This window comes from Crocodylus siamensis, chromosome 4, assembly GCF_052110815.1.
Source record: "Crocodylus siamensis isolate JL-2025a chromosome 4, ASM5211081v1, whole genome shotgun sequence".
In the NCBI taxonomy this organism is placed as follows: Eukaryota; Metazoa; Chordata; order Crocodylia; family Crocodylidae; genus Crocodylus; species Crocodylus siamensis.
The window spans coordinates 155,538,124-155,559,784 of record NC_143398.1 but is presented as its reverse complement, the minus strand read 5'-3'; the positions used below and the strand labels follow the sequence as shown (position 1 = coordinate 155,559,784).

At 52.6% G+C, this 21,661-nt stretch overlaps 1 protein-coding gene across 6 annotated transcripts in view; it reads left to right on the top strand.

Moving 5' to 3' along the window:
• ADAM11 (ADAM metallopeptidase domain 11) overlaps positions 1-21,661 on the top strand; it is a 72,523-nt gene that overhangs the window by 32,509 nt on the left and 18,353 nt on the right. For all 6 annotated transcript variants that reach the window (XR_016441953.1, XM_090044338.1, XM_090044337.1 and 3 more), the window contains 12 exons: positions 843-928; positions 1,212-1,278; positions 3,754-3,823; positions 4,596-4,666; positions 5,720-5,794; positions 6,005-6,076; positions 6,318-6,484; positions 6,925-7,009; positions 7,465-7,555; positions 9,156-9,207; positions 13,741-13,840; positions 14,805-14,876. Coding sequence is in view for 5 of the 6 variants with exons in the window: in XM_090044338.1 (XP_089900464.1) it covers positions 843-928; positions 1,212-1,278; positions 3,754-3,823; positions 4,596-4,666; positions 5,720-5,794; positions 6,005-6,076; positions 6,318-6,484; positions 6,925-7,009; positions 7,465-7,555; positions 9,156-9,207; positions 13,741-13,840; positions 14,805-14,876 (1,008 nt within the window). In the remaining variant the exon portion in view is untranslated. The remainder of the gene's footprint in view (positions 1-842; positions 929-1,211; positions 1,279-3,753; positions 3,824-4,595; positions 4,667-5,719; positions 5,795-6,004; positions 6,077-6,317; positions 6,485-6,924; positions 7,010-7,464; positions 7,556-9,155; positions 9,208-13,740; positions 13,841-14,804; positions 14,877-21,661) is intronic.

Sequence of the window (21,661 nt, the reverse complement as noted above, 5' to 3'; positions counted from 1 at the left end):
TGCCTGGGCAGATGGGCACATGCAGGGGATGGGGAAGGCCCAGTGTACACACATACGAGTGCACACTTCTGTTGGGGCACATGCATTTGTGCACACATGTATGCACACATGTGTGCATAGAAAGGCATGGATGCCTGCGCACTGACAGGTAAAAACACACCTGCTTACATCCATATAGAAGGGCACATGTATGCACACACACAAGTTGAGGTACATATATAGGTATATATGCAGGGAAAGGACCCATGAGCCTGGGCTCGTATCCAGGTAGCCACATAGACATGTCAAGTGCCAACAGAGTCATCCTCATGGAGGGGAAAAGGTGCACATCCATCCTTGGCCTCTCCTCCATGTCCACTGAGCCAGCACATGGGACAGCTGGACATGCACACAGGCATGGATGCAGGTGGCATGGGCGCATACCTACAGAGCATGTGCCTCAGTTCTGGGTGGCACAGCCCTGCTGCATTCTGGAGCTGTTGTGACACACTGGTGGGTGGGTGGGTGTGCGTTGCCCTGAATGGGGGGAACCAGGGCGACACATCCCAAAAGGTGAGGAACAAACCAAGCTGTCTGTCAAAAGCCTTCATTGTTAAACAAAGTGCCTATAGATTGTTATCCCTGTCATACAGGTAGAAAGAGGTGGGGCCTGAGACTCACTCAGGGTCACCCAGGGTTATCAGTGGCACAACCTGAATTAGTAACCTGTGGCCCCGACACCCAGTCCCTCACTTCACCCACTTGACCATGCTCCCTCCTTGCTTTGGGGTCGGGGCTCTGGAGTTTCCCTGAAGTGACCTGATATCTGATGCCTCTCCCTGCCCCCTCGTTTTGTGTTGCAGGGCTCGGGGGAGCATTGTTACTATCACGGCAGTCTCCGAGGGCAGGCTCGATCCTTTGCGGCCCTGTCCAGCTGCCAAGGACTGCAGTAAGTACCACTTTGGGGGGCCAGGGCACAGGGTGGGGGCTACAGGAACAGACAGACCTAGCTGCAGACTCCTGCTTCTGGGACAGCAGTGGGCGCGACAGGATTCAGCAGCCTGCATTAGCTTTGGGTGTGTGGGAGGAGACCTCTTCTGCCTCCATGTGGGACATTGAGGGCAGCAAACTGGCACCCTACACCTTGGCAGGGGATTGGGGTGCCGTGTTGCCTACCCATACAGGAGGAAGCTGGAGGGTGCTTGGTGCCGATGTCTCTGCTTCCCTTGCAGTGGCGTCTTCTCGGATGGGAGGGACACCTACCTGATTGAGCCCTATGGGCAAGCTGAGCACAGACAGGTGAGGGCCGCTGGGCTGGAATTCCATCACCTGCCAGGAATGGCCTGCTCTCAACTTTCCCTCGGCTCCTGTTTCCAGGGGAAGGTGAAGGGGAGGCCTGAAGCCAGGTCACTGACCCCTGCCCACCTACAAAGCAAGAGTCCACCTTGCTCCTAGTTCAGCCTCCAGGGCAAAGTTACAGGTGCTCAGACTCTGGTGATGGGATCTATGGGCTTGACTCCTGCGCCAGCTCTCAGTGCTCAGGTGCCAGGTCCTGAGCATGGGGGACTCCACTGCCAGGTTCTGGCAACTTTGGTTCTGGTGACAGGTCCTGAGCACTTGGTGTCCAGTACCCAGACCTGTCCCTACAGAATGGATTGGTTTGGGGGTCTTCAGAACTCAGCAGGGTTTTCTGCCTCACGGGGCCTCTCTGAGTCTTTGCATGTGTCCGTGGCCCCAGGCTGGTGTTCCTTCCCCCCAGCCACTTCTCCCCTGGCCCAACACTCCCTCAGGGTGGTAACCTAGCTGCCTGGCAGCAGGTAATGACTGAAATCCTATCCTGGTATTTTCCATCCCTGCAACCCTGCTGCTGGCCCATCCTTTAGGAAACTGGCCCCTTCAAGCTGCCTGCAGTCATCAATTAATGATCCCGTGGTTTCAGTGTAATGCAAGGCAGGAGGGAGGGGTCACTTAGGGGTGAAGCCTGGAGGCAGAGCTTCTGGGGGAGGGAGATGGGCTCCATCGCTGAGACTTGCCTCCTCATTCTGAGTGAGACTTACTTACATCAGGACCTTGGCACTGGGGCCAAGGAGTGCGACCAAGGCAGTTCCAGTTAGTCTGGTGCTGGGACCCAGGGCACAGAGTTGTGGGGAGGCCAGTGTCAGGGGATGCACTGCACTGGGAGGGGGGTCAGGGACATGCACTCTGTGGAGCCCTCTACCTCCTTTCTATGGGGCCTGTCACAAAGCCCTTGCCCTGTGAGGGTTTCACAGGAATAGGGCTCCATCCTACCCAGTGATATCCTGCATCCAGCAGGTTCAGCAGCGCACAGCGAAGGTTATCAGTGGTGGAGCCCCTGTTCTCTGACTGTGTCTCGTAGGTGGGCAATGTAGGCATGCTTACCCGGGGCTGCTTTGGGGTCCTATGTAGGGTTACCATATTTCCAGTTTCAAAAAAGAGGACACCTGTTTGGGGGTGGTGATATGCTTGTGCTCATGTCCAGTCCCTGCCCCCTGGTGCCCCTCACTCCCAAGCCACAGCCACCCCATCCCTGCTGCTGCCCCTCACTCCTGAGCTGCAGACCCCTGGCCCTGCCAGTGCCCCTCACTCCCTGCCTACAGTCCCCCGTTCCCCCCCCCGGCCAAGCTGGTGCCCCTCACACTCAACCTGCAGCCCCCTGCTCCCCCGCTAGCCCTGCCAGTGCCCCTCACTCCTGATCTTCAGTCCCCTGCCCCCCAGCCCTGCTGCCCATGCAGCTGCCTGCTGCTTCTGAAGAACCTTCCACCCCCTTCCCCTGCTGGCCTTACCTGCGTGCCATTGCCTGGGCTTGTGAGCAGATGCATGTGATGCCCTGGCTTCCAATCCTCCTCTCCTGCTTCCCCCAGCCCCAAGCATCTGCTTGCTAGGGCAAGCCAGAAAGTGCCAGGAAAAGCTTCAATGCTGAGCAGAGGCAGAGCAAAATCTCGGACATTTTTTTATATTTTTAAAAACTGCCCAGAAGGAGATCGGAGAACCAAAAAGCGGACGTATCTGGGAAAACCCGCATGCATGGTAACCCTAGTCCTCTTTGCAAATTCTTGGCTTTGGGACTGTGCAGGACTTGGCGGGGTGGAAGTTGGGGAGGGTGTGTCAAGCTGACAAAATGCCCTATTTCTCCTGCTCTTCTTTGTAACATGGGGTGCTTGCTCTCTACTCAGAGGCTTGGTCAGGTGGGGGTGTTCTGTGGTCTTATTCCTGGCTCTCTCAGCATGGCTTGAACACCAGGGACCTCACTTGAGAGGCTCTGATGAAACTTGAGAAGACTTCAGTGTACCCCAGTTATGCTCCCTTCCCTTGCTGCTCTGGGAAGAGAACCGGGCAGTGACATTAGTAACATCTCACTCCACAGCCTCTTTCACTCTGGTGCTCCTCATGCACAGGGCTCACTCACCAGCTTCCTGCCCCTCTGTGTTGGGGCAAGGCAAGATTAGCAGTGGCATGGTGGTACTGCTCAGTGGTTGCTCACCAGCTCTGTGGCACAGCCCCCGCCAGTTCTGATCATGAGTGGATATATATATATCCTGGTGCTGGCAGGATTTGGTGAGGCAGATGAAACCACCCCACCTGGGACATGGACTTCTTACCTAGACTCATGTTCCCAGCCCATGCATGGACCACCTCTCCCAGTACATGCTTGGCAGACAAAAGCATCTTGGCTCCTCGGGCTGGGTCCTATTCTGGGACAGTGAGGGTGGCCCAGATGAGAGTGTGGCCTTCCTTTTCTCTTGTTCCCTGCAGCAGGGGCCTCAACCTCACCTGATCCAACACATGCCTGCTCCTCACCATCGTCAGGGCTGCACAGAGCCAGGTGAGTGGTGTCTGTGGGCTTTGTACCTAAATGCCTGTGGGCTTTGTACCTGTGTTGGGGCCACTGAGCCAAGGGGGGAGCACGTAGCTGATCTGCAGGAGCTGCTATACTACTATAACCATCCTGCAAGCCTGCCTGGATGGCCGAGACAGACTTGGGCTGAGGATTGAGCTCTCCTCCTTCATGCAGAGCTGGGCAAACAGGGCCACTTGGAACAGTTTTCAGAAAAATCCTGGACTCGGCATTACCATAACATTGTATGAATTTGTGTTGGTTTTCCCAGGAAATTATTTACTACAATTTAAATATGGGAAAGTTTCAGGTTGTCAGTCCCAAGTGACTTTTCAGTTCAAAACTACCTTTAATTTTATTTTCAAATGTAAGATCAAAGGTAGAGTTCAAAGTTCAAAGCATAGTGTTTTGTTCAGTCCCAGATGAACATTTTTGGGATTTGTGCATTTCTATATTAGATTCCTCCAGTACTGTAATATTTCTTTTTGGTTCCTTCCTCCACCCTTGCCAAAGACAAATTATTTTTAACTTTTCAAAATTGCCTGTGAGCTGTAAACTTATCCTCCACAAGCCGTGTTTGCTGGGTCACTTGGCCAGGGGGGATTACCCAGCCTTCGTGACCTGCAGAAACCTCACCAGACTGGCCTCATGTTGGTCAACAGCCCTCTGACCCTTGGCATTTCTGAGAGCCCTTCATTGCTCCCTTGGGGCTTCAGCCCCATCACCTTCCACTTGATGTGTCCCCCCCTTATGTTCCCAGGCTGTCTGGCTGCTGCGCTGAATCTCTATGTCCCAGCCAGTTTACCAAAACTGAGGCGGCGGCGGCGGCAGGTAGGGGCTCTGCTTAGCCAACCAGCTGGGGAGGGGGCAGGTGGGGCTGCTTTTCAGTGGGGCGGGGGGGAGAAGGGAATGATGGGGATACATAGGTATGGGTCCTATATAGGGGCTATGACCATGCTTCCAATCCCATAGTGCTGCATGGGAGCTGTCCTAATGTGGAAAAGACAGAGGAGCTTCTCCAGCAGGCAATACCCAGACTGGCTTGGCTTGCTTCTGCTCCTGGGGTCCCTTTGTGGCCAGGATGACTCTGGTTCTGTGACTCCTGCTGGGTCTTTTCCTCCAGTGTGGCTGCAGGGTCACGATGGGAGTAGCAAATCTGCCTGTCACAGGAGCTGTTGATTCAAGCCAACACATCCCACATGTCATGCCTGTGCATCAGGATGTGGCCTCCTGGCTTTGCCATTCATTTCTCTTGGATGTGGGATGGGGTAGAATCAGATGGCCTCTGGAGAGCCCTCCAGCCCACCCTTCAGTAATCTTCTGGTGGAGGTACTTGCTGCTGCCCCTGCTCCCCTGGGGCTCTGTTGAGACCTGGCATGGGACAAAGCATAGGCCAGCCTGTACTGCTCTTTGCAGGCGAGGGAGAGCAGAAGGCCATGCTGGAAGCTGGCACCTCTTTGCTTCTCTGCCCGAGGCCAGGAAAGCTTCCACTGGCTTGTCAAAGCCCTGCAGGAGTGTGGGCACTGGGCCTTGACCTTCCTGATGCGCCCACCCCCAGTATACTGTACCCTGGAGGAACTTGGCCCCTGCTTCCTTATTTCGTCACAGAAAGGGAAGCTGACTGCTCAGGGGAGATGCCCAATGGGAGCTGTGTGAGGCCAGAGCTGGCCATGAGACAGGCTCAGCAGCTGCCACTCCAGCCCCAAGTGAGGCAGGCATCCAGGCGAGCAGGCCATGAGTGAGCCCAGAGTCACTGCCTGTCTGTATCCAGCAGCAAAGTGTTCCCTTTGTATCTGCCTGTTCCCTCAGTCCCCTGGACGTCCCTATCCACACATGGATGACGTCACCTTGAGTCTCTTTCACATGTCTCCTTTGCCCCCTCAGGTGCGGCGAGCTCAGCACACCGTCCACAGCGAGACCAAGTACATTGAGCTTGTGGTGGTCAACGACCATCAGCTGGTGAGTGCTGCAGCCTCTGCCATCCTGAGAGGATGGGGCTTAGCCCTCCCACCAGTGTGTGGTATCTCCTGCTGTGCTTGATGTCAGGGGCTGGATGTACAAAGGAAAAGCTCCCCACTGCATGGGGGGATCTCTGGACTACTCAGGCCACCAGGAGTGTTGTTGGGACCAGTTCAGCAGCTGCCCTCCATTGTCTGTGCTCTTTTCCAGTTCAGGCAGCTGCGCAAGTCTGTGTTCCTCACCAGCAACTTTGCCAAGTCTGTGGTGAACCTGGCTGACATGGTGAGTGTTGTGAGAGTGACCCCCTGCCAGGGGGGACCGCTCCTCTTGTCTGGGACAGGAGAGGGAGAAGGGCCTTGAGGTAGAGTGGGACAGGCAGTGGGCCTGGGTCCAGCTGGGAGAGCAGAGGGTCTCTGGGGAGGGCCCTCCCGTTCCAGGGGAGGGCACTCCCATACCAGGAAATGGTATGGTGGCAAAGGATGCTGGGAATGTAATGTCCTGCCTCCTTCCTCTCATCCTTTAGATCTACAGGGACCAGCTGAATACCCGTATTGTGCTGGTGGCCATGGAAACATGGGCCTCAGAGGACAAGATCCGAGTGGAGGAGGATCCGTTGGAGACCCTGGGAGAATTCATGAAATACCGGAAGGAAGCCCTGCCAGAGCAAAGTGATGCTGTCCACCTCTTCTCGTGAGAGCCAGGATAGCTGTACTGCCCTCCTCACCCCCCTGCAGAGGCAGTGCTCCTGCCCTGCTCCCTGAGCTACACCTGGATGGAGCAGCTCTGAGGTCCCATCCAGCCAGCACTCCTGCTCCACTCCCCACAGTGTTCCCCCCCTGCTGGGAGCTGCTTTTGAAGTGTGATTGCTAACCCTCCCTGCATCCCAGGAGGTAAGGCAGGGTCAATGTCCCCCTTTGACAGGAGGAGAAGTTTGGGCTTAAGAGAGGGAAAACCCAAAGCTGCTAATTGGTGACAGATCTGAGTGAAGGAGCCAGAAGTCCTGATGCCTTCTGGCCTGTGTTAAGTTAGGCGCAAACAGCTTCTTCACTCCCCACACTAGGCCTGCTGTCCTGAGAGTGATGGAGCAGGGCTGCTGCTCCCTCACTTCCTCTCTCCTTGCCCCTCTGCAGCGGCAGGACATTCCTGAGCAGCCGCAGTGGGACTGCCTACGTCGGGGGGATCTGCTCACTCACTCGTGGAGGGGGTATCAATGAGGTGGGTTGAGCAGAGTCTGGCCTGTTCCTGGGGGTGGGAGGAGGGTGGTATACAGGGTAGGAGGGGGTATGGTCTTTTCAGTGTTAATTCATTCCCAAGCAGAGCCTAGACTGGGGGACGATGCTTCTTTAGAAAGCAAGACTGGAAGGCTGTGGGGTCATGGAGCAAGATTTATGAGGGGTCTTAGGACTGCACAGTAGATCTGAGGGTCATGGAGTCATAAGCAAGAACCTGAGGGGTTGTAGGGCTACGCAGTGGGTTCGGGAAGCCCAGGAGCAGGGTGCCAGGGGAGGCAGCAGGAGACTGTACCAAAAAGCTCTTGGGAATTTAGGGAGTCCCTGTCCAAAAGATGTGCCCTTCATTCCCTGTGTGACTGAGCTTGGTGACTGGGGGCTGTAGGGTTCCTCCTCCTGCAGCCATGCTGATGGCTTTGTTGTTTCCCTCCTCCATAACAGTATGGGAACGTTGGTGCCATGGCTGTGACTCTGGCTCAGACCCTTGGGCAGAACATTGGCATGATGTGGAACAAGCACCGGAGCTCAGCAGGTAACATCACCTGGTTGGGGAGTGAGGGCTGAATGTCTGGCCCTGACATTGGGCGTGTGCATATATGTATGCCTGTGTGTGTTAGGAGCAGCTGGAGGTAGCCAGGCAGGCGCTGCTGTCCGTATAGCGTTTGTTCAGTTCTCATCAGTAAATTTACTGACAGTAAATAAATAATCAAGCTAAGAATATCTATCAGTAAAGTCTGTAAGAAAAACTTTAGCTGTCAGTAAAAACACTAAGCAGCCATAGCTTGATTGAATCTCCAGCAGAGCACAATGGCTCCACCTGGTTTTCGAGTTGGAGTGCAGCACCCTACGGGGAGTGTTCTTTCATCCATGTGCTGCTGCTGCATCCCAGGTTGCCTATAATACTATGGGTTGCAGGTAAGCTGCTTTGGATTTTCCTGTTTGGACAGACAGAGCAGGGTTGGCAGGGATGGGCTGGGGAGAGCAGCATGGTGTAGTCAGGGGTATTAGGGTATGTGGTGAGCAGGGGGCCCTGGTGTGGAAGGGACACAGGACAGTGTAAAACCACTGCTGCAGCCAACATTTTTTTTTTTTTTTACTGAGAATTTTTTACTAACAACCAAATTTTACTTTTTTACTACATTTGGTGTTAAGCCCCTAAATTTAAACTTCTTACTGAGGCCTGACAGCAGGGCAGAGCCTGGCAAAAGAGTTGCATTTGTATTATGTAAACCATATATCAGTAAAAACAGGCTAGTAGAAAATTTTGGCTGTTAGTAAAAAGCCTACAGATTGTCAGTAAAAAAAATGGCTTGGCAACCTTGTCCACTGGGTACTAAGCAGGAGTAACTGGGTGAGGCACTGGATGGGAAACCAGGGTGCTTCAGGAAGTAATAGTGATAATGCAGAAGAAGGCCCTGTTTTCCCTCCCTGTGGGACATGGATACAGAGGCTTTTGGCCAGTGTGAGATCTCCTGGTGTTTTCTGCAGAAACTAAGGCATTACGCCTGATGTCCTGATCATGTTCTCTGTCAGGTTATCCAGTCCTCACCCTGGGGGTAAGTTGGCCCAGGAGCTTATGGGAACAAATATTACCACTTTCCATTGCAGTCAGCTCTGGACAGGGTGAGCTGGGCTTTGTGAGCCAGCATGTGGGAGACGGGCTGGGCATATCAGGAAGACTGGGAAAGCAGAGGCCACATTGACTGGGGTGGGGGGAATGGGGTGAGTCTACAATATGGTGAGTGAGCATCTGCGAACTGTTTTCAGGGTAGGCACAAGTGCAGAAGGCCTGTTCCCAGTCCCCCTGCCCTCTGCAGCATTGGGGCCAGGTGTTCAAGAAGCTTTCAGAGCAGGAGGAGAGACTGTTCATAGGGACTGGGTGGTCAGACAAATCTGTATCTCTGTGGTGCTTCCAATGACAGCTTTGGCTTTCCTCTGGGCTACAGCCAGGGCTGAGGGCAGGATAGGAATGCCTGCTGTCTAGCTGTGGTATGACAGGTGGTGGGGCAGTTATGAAGCAGGTGTTGCCCAGAAGGTTTGATTTGCCTCCATTTGTCACATTGACTCCTGTGCTGTGCCTGACTGGAAGGGGACATTGCTTCCTAATGCAGTGTCACTCCATTTCTCCACAGGCGACTGCAGGTGTCCAGACTCTTGGCTGGGATGCATTATGGAAGACACTGGGTGAGTTTCCCTTTTGGAACAGCTGGGTCAAAGCAGGGTGGGGTCTTAGTCTCACAGCATAGGAACAACACTTGGCACCCAGTTGATACTGACTCCTGTACACACAACTAATACGTCATTGGTGTTGCTCATGCATTCAGTTGATACAGACTCACTCATGTTGATAGGTTCCATGCATGTGCCAGAGCTCCTCCTCTGTCTCACCACAATGGTTGAGGGTCCCCCTTTGTAGGCTTAGGGGTATCAGCTTCAGGGGATCCTACATCCCTGGACTGATGCTAAGCAGAGGTGTGCTCTAGTCCCATGTTTCCAGGAGGGTGTGGGTGGGAGCACTGGCTGCTTCATGTGCCAAGACACCATTTGAAACAGCTCTGATGGGCCACTGGAATGGATGGGGAAGGCAGAGATAAATGTGTGTTCCTAGATATGCTATCAGAGCATAAGGGCAAGCCCTGGTGAGGGAGTGAGCTCATTGCTGCCTGCAGTTCATACAGAGACCTGCCTCACCATCCTTGTACATGGAGCACATTCCAGGCAAATTTCACCTCCTCCTGCAATCAGGTCGCTCTTGGAGAGCTGAAGCTCTTGGTCGGGTTGATACAGCCTTCCTTTGCTAGATGGGTCATAGCACAGTGTACCCATCTGTGAGAAGCTTCTCCTTCCCTGGGTGGTCCAGATGATGTGTTGAACAGCAGCCAGCAGTGTTGAATTAATTCATTCTGAATTCTTCCCACAGTCAGCTCTGGGATGGCAGATGTGACCCTCCCAGTCCAGGAAGAGGGACCCTGCTGCCTGGCATCCTTTGTCCACATAGGCCCACCCACTGCGGGTGTGTCCACACCTGAGGCACTTGAGTGTGAGGACTTCCATACCCTGCAGTACCCATACAGTGTGCCCTATCCCAGCTCCCTGTCATGATTCATGCTGAGGGCATGGAGGGCAGTAGGCACTTTCCACTACTCAACACCTCTCACCTTTCTTACCTCAAGATGGGGTGCTCTTTCAAGACTGTTCTAGTAAATTTGGCCTCCAGCCCTTCCTGTGCCTTTTTGCCTAAATCTTTATTTATCTTTCTACCGTTTTGTCCTCACTTGGACAGAGCTCTCCATAACATTTTTTCTTTTTGCTTTTCTTATTCCTCTGTGATCTTCTTCAGGGTGACCTCTGGGCTTTTTTTGAGTCCTGAGCAAGCCTGTGGGGGTTAGTCTCTGATCCCAGACACCAGGACTCTGTGGGACATGGATCATCAGCACACCTCTTCTCCATCAAAGCCACCTATCTCTCTGAGGAGGCATCTATGAAATTAAGGCCCAGAACATATCCCAGAGAGAGATCCTTGTCCACAGTTTTGTGAGACCACAGTTCTGACTCCAGACTGGCAGCCAGGCTTAGCGGCGTCCTCTCTTGGTTGGGTGTTTTCTGACAAGATGCAAAAACCTATCAAACGTATGCAAGAGGATCACATTCCTCCCTTCTTAGCTATTGATGACCACTGTGATAAACATGTTACTGCTAGAGTGGGGAGCACAGGTTCAGCTTCTCCAAGTGCAAGGTCTCTGGACTTCTGTGTTGGGGGAACTTGGAATCAACATTCTGGTGTTCAGAGCGGTGTGAAGTGCACACTCAGTCCTCTACCCTCAGATGCATCCTCCACTGGTGCATTTCCCAGGGCCTGTGTACGAGTGCAAGCAATCTCAGTAGACATTTTCCTGTGCATGCGGAAACAGAAGTTGTATTTCAGATCACCTTTGCAGACTGGGGGAATCATAGATTGACCTGTTTGCCGCAGATATCAACAAGAAGTGCTGGTCTTTCTCCTCTTTTGTGAGCACTGCTGACTTTTAGGTTTTTGGTCTGGTATTACACAAGATCCCTGTCCCTTTATAAAGCTTCCACCTCAGTGATCCTGGAGTACCCGGAGCTGGAGCTGAATGGAGTGACCTGTCCCATAGCTTGGTTAAGGTGTACCTGGCCACCATCTCAGCCACCACCCTTTGGTGGAAAGTCAGTCTGTCTTCTACTTGGCAATCATGACCTTCCCCAAGGTGCATCTTGTCCCATATTGGCGTTGACTGCCAGAAGATGAGCAGGGTCACTGGCTCCATCCTGCTTCACCCAAATGGAGAGACCGTCCCTCCACTTCCATTCAAGACCAGGTGGCACAGGAGACAGAAGAGCTCTTCGACAGTCCCATGGTTGCTTGAACTCTATCTGTATCCCCTCAGCCAGGGGCCTTCAAGTAGACTGTCCCAGGGACAGCATTCCAGTCCTCTCAGCCAGTCCCATTGGAGCAGAGAGGTGATTTCATAGATTTCATAGACGTTAGGGCTGGAAGGGACCTCAGAAGATCATCAAGTCCAGCCCCCCGCCCGAAGGGCAGGAAGTCAGCTGGGGTCATAGGATCCCAGCAAGATAAGCATCCAGTATGCTCTTCAAGGTGTTCAGTGTAGCTGCTGAACCACCTCTGATGGCAGGCTGTTCCAGACCTTGGGGGCTTGGACAATAAAGAAATTCTTCTTTATGTCCAGCCTGATACGGTCTCACAGTAGTTTATGACCGTTCAACCTTGTCATCCCTTGGGGCGCTCTGGTGAACAAATGTTCCCCCAGATCCTGGTGGTCACCCCTGATAAACTTATAAGTGGCCATCAGATCACCCCTGAGCCTGCGCTTTTCCAAGCTAAAGAGCCCCATGGCTCTCAGCCTGTCGTTGTAAGGTCTGCTTTCCTGACATCTCCTTCAGCCTATCTCTCTGTGATACTGGAAGCTGGGGATGTCCAGTCATGCACCACTGCAGTGATCAGGGGTTTTGTCAGTGGCTTGAGCAGGAGACAACTGTAAGCAGGACTGAGGCAGAGCCTGACTACCTAATGTCTGCATGGGCGAAGCTGCCTGTGCCTTGCATGCTGGCTGTGGCTGGGGGGATTTCTTCTGCCTGGTCTGAAATGGAAGCCTCGCCTTCCCAATATGCTCCCAGCCCTGTGTTACGATAGTCTACACCAGAGCCCTGGCAGCAGGCAGCAGGTGCTGTGGGGAAGCTGTCTGAACACGGGGAAACAGACACAACTCCTGCCAGGACCATGCAGCTCTATTACAGCAGCTGCATCAGCAGGGCAGGGCAGGGTGCCCAGTGCACCCTGGGAGATGCTAGCTGTTGAAAGAGCCACAAGAGCTAGTACAAGAGCACACGCATGCCTTCTGCGGGCCACGGGGTGGTGGCAGAAGCCTTCCATTGCTCGTGGAACAGTCATTGGTCTGCTGGCAGGGGAAGATGTTGTGCTGCTGAGTTGTTTCAGTGGAACTGTGTAGACCAGGCCACCGTGTATCCAGTCCCTGTCTGGAACCCAGCTTGTCCCTGATACTCGGAGGGTCTCTCTCATGCTCTTTCCTCATGCCCACACTGCTCGGAGAACAAACAACAAGACTGAAGCACAGCTGCTGGGCCTCTTGGACAGGGGATTGTCAATGGCAGCTCAATGGCAAACCAGAGCAGGAGTTCCTGGCCTTGTGCTCAGAGTGTTGGACCCTGCTACCTTGTAAAGCAGGGACCTGCTGAGCTGATGCATTCATGATGGAAGGGAGGAGCAAGCATTTGTTTATGAGGCTTCAGAGGCCAGTGGGGCTCAGGAGCAGTGACAGCACTCAGGTCTGCCTCACATAAGTAGATGGGTGTGTCAGGCATGTCAGACAAAAGTAGTGCACTGCAGGTTATGACCCATTGCCACCAGCTGTTGTGGAAGCTGACCATTTAGCCAGATTTGTAAAGGGACTGGACAAATTCTTGGCGGAAAGTAGTATCAGTAGTTGTTGAACATGGGAGTTGGGGATGCAGGCTCTGACTCAAAACTTCTTAACCTTAAATGCTGGAGGCTTCAAGTCAGAGAGGAACAGTGGAATTAACTCTGGTCATGATCAGTTCACTCTCCTTTTCAGCATCTGTTCTCAGCCACCATGTGACAAGGTTGGCCAAGATGGGCCTGTGGTCTGACCCAGCAAATTGCAGTTCTTATGTTCTTGCCTCTGTTACTGTAGCTGCTCCTCAAGGTGCCCTGCTCCCAGCACTGCCATCTGCCATGACTTTGCAATGTGGTGCTGGATGAGGCCTTTCCCCACATTGGCCTCTGCTCCCCACTCTGTTCCATGGCAAAAGAGGCAGACTTATGTCCTGGAGCCTCTTTAGTATGTGGGCAAATCCAGGGACAGGGCATGCTGCATGGTCAGGAGCACTCTGCAGGAGGCCATCTGGCGCTGGCTGTGCTGGGGACCACCCTGGGTGCTGTGTGAGGGTGAACAGGTGGTGCTAGTTGCCAGGGGATGGTAGTAGATCAAACTGGGAGCTGTGAGGAATTAATAGGTTGCTCTGCATGGCAGGGGGTGGTCCTGGACTGTACTGGTAATGATGGGGTGGTAGGGAGTCACCCTGGGTGCTTTGTGAGGGTGGTAGCATGTTGTCTGGGTGGTGGGTAGGGCATTGCAGCAGGTGCCTATCCTGACATGGAAGGGCAGGTGTAACCATGCCTTCTCCTGCCCCCAGCTACTACCAGCCTCAGAAGTTCTCACGCTGCAGCATTGACGAGTACAATCAGTTCCTGCAGGAGGGTGGGGGAAGCTGCCTTTTCAACCAGCCCTTAAAGGTACTGTCCCTTCTCACCCATCTGTCTGGCTAGGACTTTGGGGCTGGACTTCCCTCTGTCACCATGCAGACAGGGCCTGGCAGAGCCACCCTGCCTCGCTCAGATGTGAGCTGCTCCGGGAGGAGCTGTGGGGTTGTTACTGTCAGCTGGTCTGTGGGATGTTGGTTGGCAGGTCTCTGTCATGCTGCAGAGAGTGCCTGCACATTACTCCCTCGTCCACTCTCAGGAGAGAGACCAAGACCTGAACAAGACCCAGAGCTTGGCACTGTCACGAGGTAGGGGAGCTGGCAGCATGTGCATTGCTTGGAGCTGGAGCTTCCCTGAGGCAGTGGCAGTGCTGGGTTCAGTGCAGACTCTGGTTTGGCTTCTGGGGAGTGTGTAGCTGCTAATGAGTCTGCAGAGACCCTTGAGGGCACTCCGAGGGTCAGATTCCACCTCTTACCTGCGTATTGTGGGCAGGGTAAGGGAAGTCTTTGTATCCTGCTGGGTCTTTGCCCACTAAGGACTATGGTGTGGCTGCTGCTGGCTGTGGAACAGACAGCAAGGGAGCTGGCTGCTTTTGTTTCCTGGACTCTGCCACTTCCAGTTGCAAAATGCAACCCGGGGCTTCTCTGGGAGTGTCTGGCTGAGTCCCAGGTGCAGGCCCCACTCCATCATCCAGCCAGGTGCAAAGTCTGTATGAAAAATCACAGAGGCCAGGGAGACGCACTCCGTCTAGCCACTCTGTTGTGTTTTCCCCTCCTGTCTGTTTAACTTGAGGGCCCTTTGGGGGCAGGGACTGCCTCATGCCCTCTATCTAGGCAATGCCTGGCCTGGTGGGCCTCAGTGCTGTCTGAAGACAGGCTCTTACTGGTGGCTGTGCCTGTATTGGCCCATGGGCCAGCTCATGTTGGAGGCTTGGGGAGGGGGAAAGAGGCAGGGGTCACCTCTCCATCTCTGTTTTCCCTCTCTTCTTCTCCTGCAGCTTCTGGACCCTCCTGAGTGTGGCAATGGGTTTGTGGAGGCTGGTGAGGAATGTGACTGTGGCTCCCTTGTGGTGAGTGGCCCTTTAAGAAAGTGTTCTTTGAGTAGATGTGATATCTTTTATTAGACCAACTGAGTAGTTGGAAAAAAGTTCTAGGCAAGCTTTGGGGTGCAGTCACCCTTCTTCAGGAATAGGGAGTCTCTGCTGGTCTGAGACTCCAAGGAATGGGAGCAGCTAAAAGTGTGGAAGGATGTCAGTGAAAATTTAAATAGGTAGACATTAGAAAGACAAAAGGTAAAACAGGGAAGGGAGAAGGAAGAAAGCAGGGGGTGGGGAAAGGCCAAAGGGAAGCACTACAGTGATAGTACAAGGTAAAAAAGAGGCTCTCAGTGAAAAAGGAAATAGTTGGAAATCAGGAAAACAACAAGCAGAAAAGGAGGGGAGGGGTGGGGGGAAAGAAGAATGTAAGAGGTCAGGTCAGGCAGGTACCTGGTGAATCAGATGTCAGGCAGGTTGTATGTGTCATAAATCCAATGTCTATATTGAGTCCATGATTTTTTGTATCCAGTACATTTATGAAGTGAAGTTTGTAGGCTCCTCTATGAAAAGTGTTTTGTAAGTTCCCTTTGAGGATTAGAACTGAGAGGTCAGAAAGAGAGTGATTGTCCTGTGAGAAGTTGGTACCCACAGGTAGCTGGGTCTTCCTGTCTTTGACAGATTTTCAGTGTGCATTCATTCTGGTGCGCAGTTGTTTGGTTTCTCCTACATATTTTCCATTAGGGCATTTGGTGCACTGGATGAGATGTACAATGTTTCTGGAGGTGCAAGTGTAAGATCCAGGAATGTTGATGGTTCTGTTGTGGGGTGTAGTAATTGTGGGAGTGGTAGAGATATGTTGGTAGGTTTTGCATTTCTTGTCCTGGTGTGGTCTGGATCCATCGGGTATGTTTGGGTCATAGGGGGTTTGCTATTGATGGTGAGGTTAGCAAGGTTCGGTGCTTGTTTAAAAGCTAGGATTGGGGGTTCTGGAAAGAGCTCTTTAAGAATGGAGTCTTCTAGTATAGGTTGCAGTTGTTTGAGGATTTTCTATGCAGGTTCTGGGGAAGGGTGATTTGTCATCACTAATAGTGTGTGATTTGTGGGGGTTTTCTTTTTGTACTGCAGCAAATCTTCACGTGGTATCTGGGTGGCTCTTTCAAAAGTGCGATCTATCTCTCTGGAGGAGTGCCCTTGTTGGCTGAAGGCCTTTCTGAGATTTGTGAGGTGGCAGTCGCAGGTATTCTCCTTGCTGCAAATTCAGTGGTATTGGAGAGCTACGCTGTAAATTACAGCTTTCTTGGTGTGTTTAGGGTGATTGCTGGTTCTGTGTAGATATGTATGTTGGTCAGTGGGTTTCTTATATATATATGGTGGTTTGAATTTTACCATCTTGGATATTGATTATGGTGTCCAATAAGAAAATTCTGGTGTTAGAGTATTCAAGCAATAGTCTGATGGAGGGGTAGTGATTGTTGAATTTTTGGTGGAAATCAATCAGAGACCACAGGGTTTTGGTCCAAATGATGAAGATGTCATCTCTGTCACCAAGGGGGTGGTGCATGCACCCATAGGAGGTCTTAAATGCCTCTACACTAATGCTCATAGTATGAGGAACAAGCAAGAGGAACTTGCCCTCCTGCTAACACAAACCCAGACATAGTGGGGCTCACTGAAACCTGGTGGGATTCAACACATGATTGGGCAGTAAATATCAAGGGCTGCAGACTGTACAGGAGGGATAGAACAGGGAGGAAGGGCGGGGGTGCAGCGCCCTACATCAAAGAGCAATACACATCCTCATCATTGACCACAAGATGAACATGAGCCTGCAATGCGATGCTGCGGCTAGTAAAGCGACCAAAATGCTGGCGTGCATCCATAGATGCTTCTCGAGCAAATCCCGGGATGTCATTCTCCCCTTGTACTCGGCCTTGGTGAGGCTGCAGCTGGAGTACTGCGTCCAGTTTTGGGCTCCACAATTCAAAAAGGATGTGGAGAAGCTTGAGAGAGTCCAGAGGAGAGCCACGCGCATGATCAGAGGTCAGGAAAACAGATCTTACGATGACAGGCTGAGAGCCATGGGACTCTTTAGCCTGGAAAAGCGCAGGCTCAGGGGTGATCTGATGGCCACCTATAAGTTTATCAGGGGTGACCACCAGGATCTGGGGGAACGTCTGTTCACCAGAGCGCCCCAAGGGATGACGAGGTCGAACGGTCACAAACTCCTGCAAGACCGTTTCAGGCTGGACATAAGGAAGAATTTCTTTACTGTCCGAGCCCCCAAGGTCTGGAACAGTCTGCCAGCGGAGGTGGTTCAAGCACCTACATTGAACACCTTCAGGAGTAAATTGGATGCTTATCTTGCTGGGATCCTATGAACCCAGCTGACTTCCTGCCCTTTGGGCAGGGGGCTGGACTCGATGATCTCCTGAGGTCCCTTCCAGCCCTAATGTCTATGAAATCTATGAAACAAACAGCACTGTGTCAGAGGAGGGGCAGACTGAAGTGCTCTGGGTCAGAATACAGGGGGGTCATGGGGAAAGGGACTTAATGGTGGGTGTCTACTATCGACCACCCAACCAGGGGGAAGAGCTGGACTGGAAATTCTTAAGTCAGCTCACGGAGGCACTTAAGTCAAGGGGACATGGTCATCATGGGTGATCTAAACTACCTGGACATCTGCTGGGAGGAGCAGTCAGCCAGGTCTGACCGCTCACGTAGGTTCCTAGCTGAGATACAGGACCTGCAGCTAACCCATGAGGTGCCCTGTCCCACCAAAGGAAATGCCTTGCTGGACCTGGTCCTGGCCACAGGCGACCTGGTGAGGGGGATGCAGGTCCTCGACCACCTGGGCGATAGCGATCATCGACTGCTGGAATTCACCATACAGCACAGGGTGGCAAAGGCCTGCAGCAAGGCAGTAGCCCTTGACTTCAGGAGGGCTGATTTCAATGATTTAAAGAGATTTGTCGGGGGAGGCACTGAGGTCCCGGAGGGGTGGGGAGTTGGGAGTCCAAGGGAAGTGGTTGTTCCTTAAGGAGACAATCCCCTGAGCCGAAAAGGTGACAGTCCCAATGCAAATCAAAGGGGGCAAGAGTGCTCAAAAGTCCCCATGGCTCACCAAAGGCATTTAGGAACATCTGAAAGCTGAAAAAGGAGGTGTACACCCAATGGAAGGGAGGGGCCATCACCAAGGAGGACTATACGTCCGTTGCTTGAGACTGTAGGGGGACTGTTAAGAAGGCTAAGGCAGAGACAGAACTAGGACTAGCGACCAGGATCAAAGATAACAAGAAATCCTTTTTTAAATACATTGGGGATAAAAAGAAGGCACTGGGTAATGTGGGGCCCCTGCAGGACATGCTTGGCAATCTTGCGGTTGCACTAGACAATAAAGCTGACCTCTTTAACAAATTCTTTGCCTCCATTTTTCTGAGCAGAGACCAGGATATCCCACACCACTGGGATCCCGGAGAGTCTCAGGAGAGGCGCAGCCAGGCCTAGGGTCAGAGAGGACCTAGTTAGGGAACTTCTGGTGGGGCTGGACATGTTTAAATCAGCAGGTCCAGATGATCTCCACCCCAGGGTGCTGAGGGAATTGGCAGGGGTCATTGCGGGACCCCTGGCACAGCTTTACGAGCACTCGTGGTGCTCTGGCCAGGTGCCAGAGGACTGGGAAAGGGCCAATGTGGTCCCCATTTTCAAATAAGGGAGGAAGGAGGACCCAGGAAATAATAAGCCTGTTAGTCTTACCTTGGTCCTGGGGAAGCTCTTTGAGAAAATTATCCAGGTGCACATCTGCGAGGGGCAAGCAGGGGAGGTTATGCTTAGGGGCAACCAACACGGGTTCATTAGGGGCAGGTCCTGTCAGACCAACCTGATGGCATTTTACAACCAGGTCACAAAATCCTTAGATGCAGGGGTAGCAGTGGATGTAGTCTTTCTGGACTTTAGGAAGGCCTTTGACACTCTCTCTCACCCCATTCTCATTAAAAAATGAGGCAGCTGTGGCATTGATGCCTACACAGTCAGATGGGTCACAAATTGGCTAGAGGGCCGCACCTAGAGAGTGGTGGTGGGTGGGTCATTTTTGACCTGGAGGGATGTGGGCAGTGGGGTCCCCCAGGGCTCAGTCCTCAGGCCTGCACTGTTCAACATCTTCATCAGCAACTTGGACAAGGGGGTGAAAAGCACCTTGTTCAAATTTGTGATCGACACTAAGATGTGGGGAGAGGTGGGAATGCTAAAAGGGAGGGACAGGGTACAACTAGATCAGGACAAGTTACAGGGGTGGGTGGATGGGAACAGGATGGGATTCAACACTGACAAGTGTAAGGTGCTGCACCTGGGGAGGAACAACCGGCACCATACCTACAGGCTGGGGAAACTCCCTTCTTGTCAGTGCAGAGGCAGGAAAGGATCTTGGAGTCACTATTGATGCCAAGATGAACACGGGCCAGCAGTGTGAGGACACAGTCAGTAAAGCTAACCGCACCTTGTCATGTATCCACAGATACATCTTGAGGAGGTCCAAGGAGGTGATCCTCCCCCTCTATGTGACACTGGTCAGGCCGCAGCTGGAGTACTGCGTCCAGTTCTGGGCGCCGCAATTCAGGAGGGTTGTGGACAACATGGAGAGGGTCCAGAGGAGGGCCACTCGCATGATCAGGGGGCAGCAGGGCAGGCCCTACAAGGAGAGGCTATGGGACCTGAACCTGTTCAGCCTCCACAAGACAAGGCTGAGGGGGGATCTAGTGGCCATCTATAAACTTACCGGGGGGGACCAGCAGGCACTGGGGGAGTCCCTGTTCCCCCGAGCGCTACCAGGAGTGACTAAAAATAATGGTCACAAGCTGGCAGAGGGTAGATTCAGACTAGGCATCAGGAGGCACTACTTTCCTGTCAGGGCAGCTAGGATCTGGAACCAACTTCCAAGAGAAGTGGTGGTGGCTCCTACCCTAGGGGTCTTTAAAAGGAGGCTGGATGAACACCTTGCTGGGGTCATTTGACACCAGTACTCTTTCCTGCCCACGGCAGGGGGTCGGACTTGATGATCTGCTCAGGTCCCTTCCCACCCTACCAACTATGAAACTATGTATCTCAGGTATAGTAAGGGTTTGATAGTGCATTTCTTGACGAAGTCTTCTAGGTGTGCCATAAAAAGATTGGCATATTATGGGTCTGTTTTAGTGCCCATAGCTGTGCCCATGGTCTGGCTGAAGTGTTGGTTGTTGAAACTGAAGTTGTTGTGTGTGAGGATGAAGTACATGAGTTCAGCGATATCCTGAGGTCTCTGCTCTGAGTTGTAATCTTGTTCTTATAGATATGTATTTCAGGCTTGGATGACATCTTGGTGTGGGATGTTGATGTATATGCTAGTGACATCCATGCCAGCTCAGAGGGTATTGCTGGGAAGGTGGTCTGTGTTTTGCGTTTTTGCAGGAAGTCAGTTGTGTCTTGGATAAAACTTGGTCTTTGGGTGACGAGCAGTTTTAAAATGGATTTGATGAAAACTGACATTTCTTCCGTTAGGGTTACATGGTTTGAAATGGAAATAACTTCAGGGGGGTTTGGTTGAGGACCAGGACTCCTAGGTTCTCCCCGTGAAGACGCTGTCACTGTCCTTTGGTGCAGAGATGTAGGGGACACGGTAGTGATCCCCACCTGTGCCTCATACACTGGGCAGACCCCAGGCCAGGTGGGCACCCCAAGCCATGTTGCCAACGTCTGTTGGGCATTGGCGACATGTAGGGGGTGCACGCAGGTGCATGTGCACCCCCTGAGTGTGGCGGTGCACCCTCTATGTGCCTGTGGGCAGTTGCTGCTTGCCACCCCCCCCCACCCCTGCTACTGCCAGTGGCATCAGCAGTCGGTCAGCGATCGCCACTGGCTGCTGTCAACAGCATCTGTGGGTGGTCGCTAACCCCTGGTCAGTGCTGACCACCACTCCCTGCTGCTGACAGCGCTGGCGGCGTCTACAAGAGCTCCCCACTTCGTGCCACTGTGCTCCTGCCACCGCCAGCACCGCCGTGCCCCCCCAGCTACTTGAGGCACGCGTCGTTCATGCTGCTGGGGTTTTCTTGTTTGTGGATTTTAGGGAGCAGAGAAAAAGCCCCTGGATTGGGTAGTGGAGGGGTCATGGTCTCAAGTTTTTCTTGTAGTTCCGATGGAAATGAAGTGATGGTGGTTTTGAGTTGTGAGGAGAAAAGGGGAGTGAGAGCTTTCTTTAGTTTTGTATAGTAGATAGTGTCAGAGAGTTGTCTGTTGGCTTCTTTTATGTAGTCTTCACGGTTAAGGATAACTATAACTCCCCCTTGGTCTGCTGGTTTTGTTACTATTTGGTGGTTGAATCTTAGAGATTCTGTGGCCCTTCTTTCTGAGAGGGAGAGGTTGATATAGTGGTGTTTGTTGTTGAGCATTTCATTGTTCATTCTTTCTCTGAAGCAGTCAATGTAGCGATCAAGATTTGAATTTCATCCACTGTTAGGTGTCCAATCTGAGGTGTTTTTTGGATTTTCTGGTATTTATTTTTTGGTCGATGTTGTCACTGGATGAATTTGTGTTGCAAGTGGATTCCTTTTGTGTTGAAAGTGGAAATGTTTCTTCAGATGAAGGCAAAAAACCCTTTAAGGAAGCAGCATGATAGAAGGGGGAGGGAGAGTTGGAGCTATTTCTAGTCCCCGCCACTTTCTCCCCCGTGGAAGACCAGCAGGGGCACTGCCAGCAGGTTGTGGGGTGGGCAGGCAGGGGCCTGGCCTGAAGCTGGCACCTGCCCCATCCCAAACTAGATAAGTGATGGCTGTGGTGCTGGGGAGATG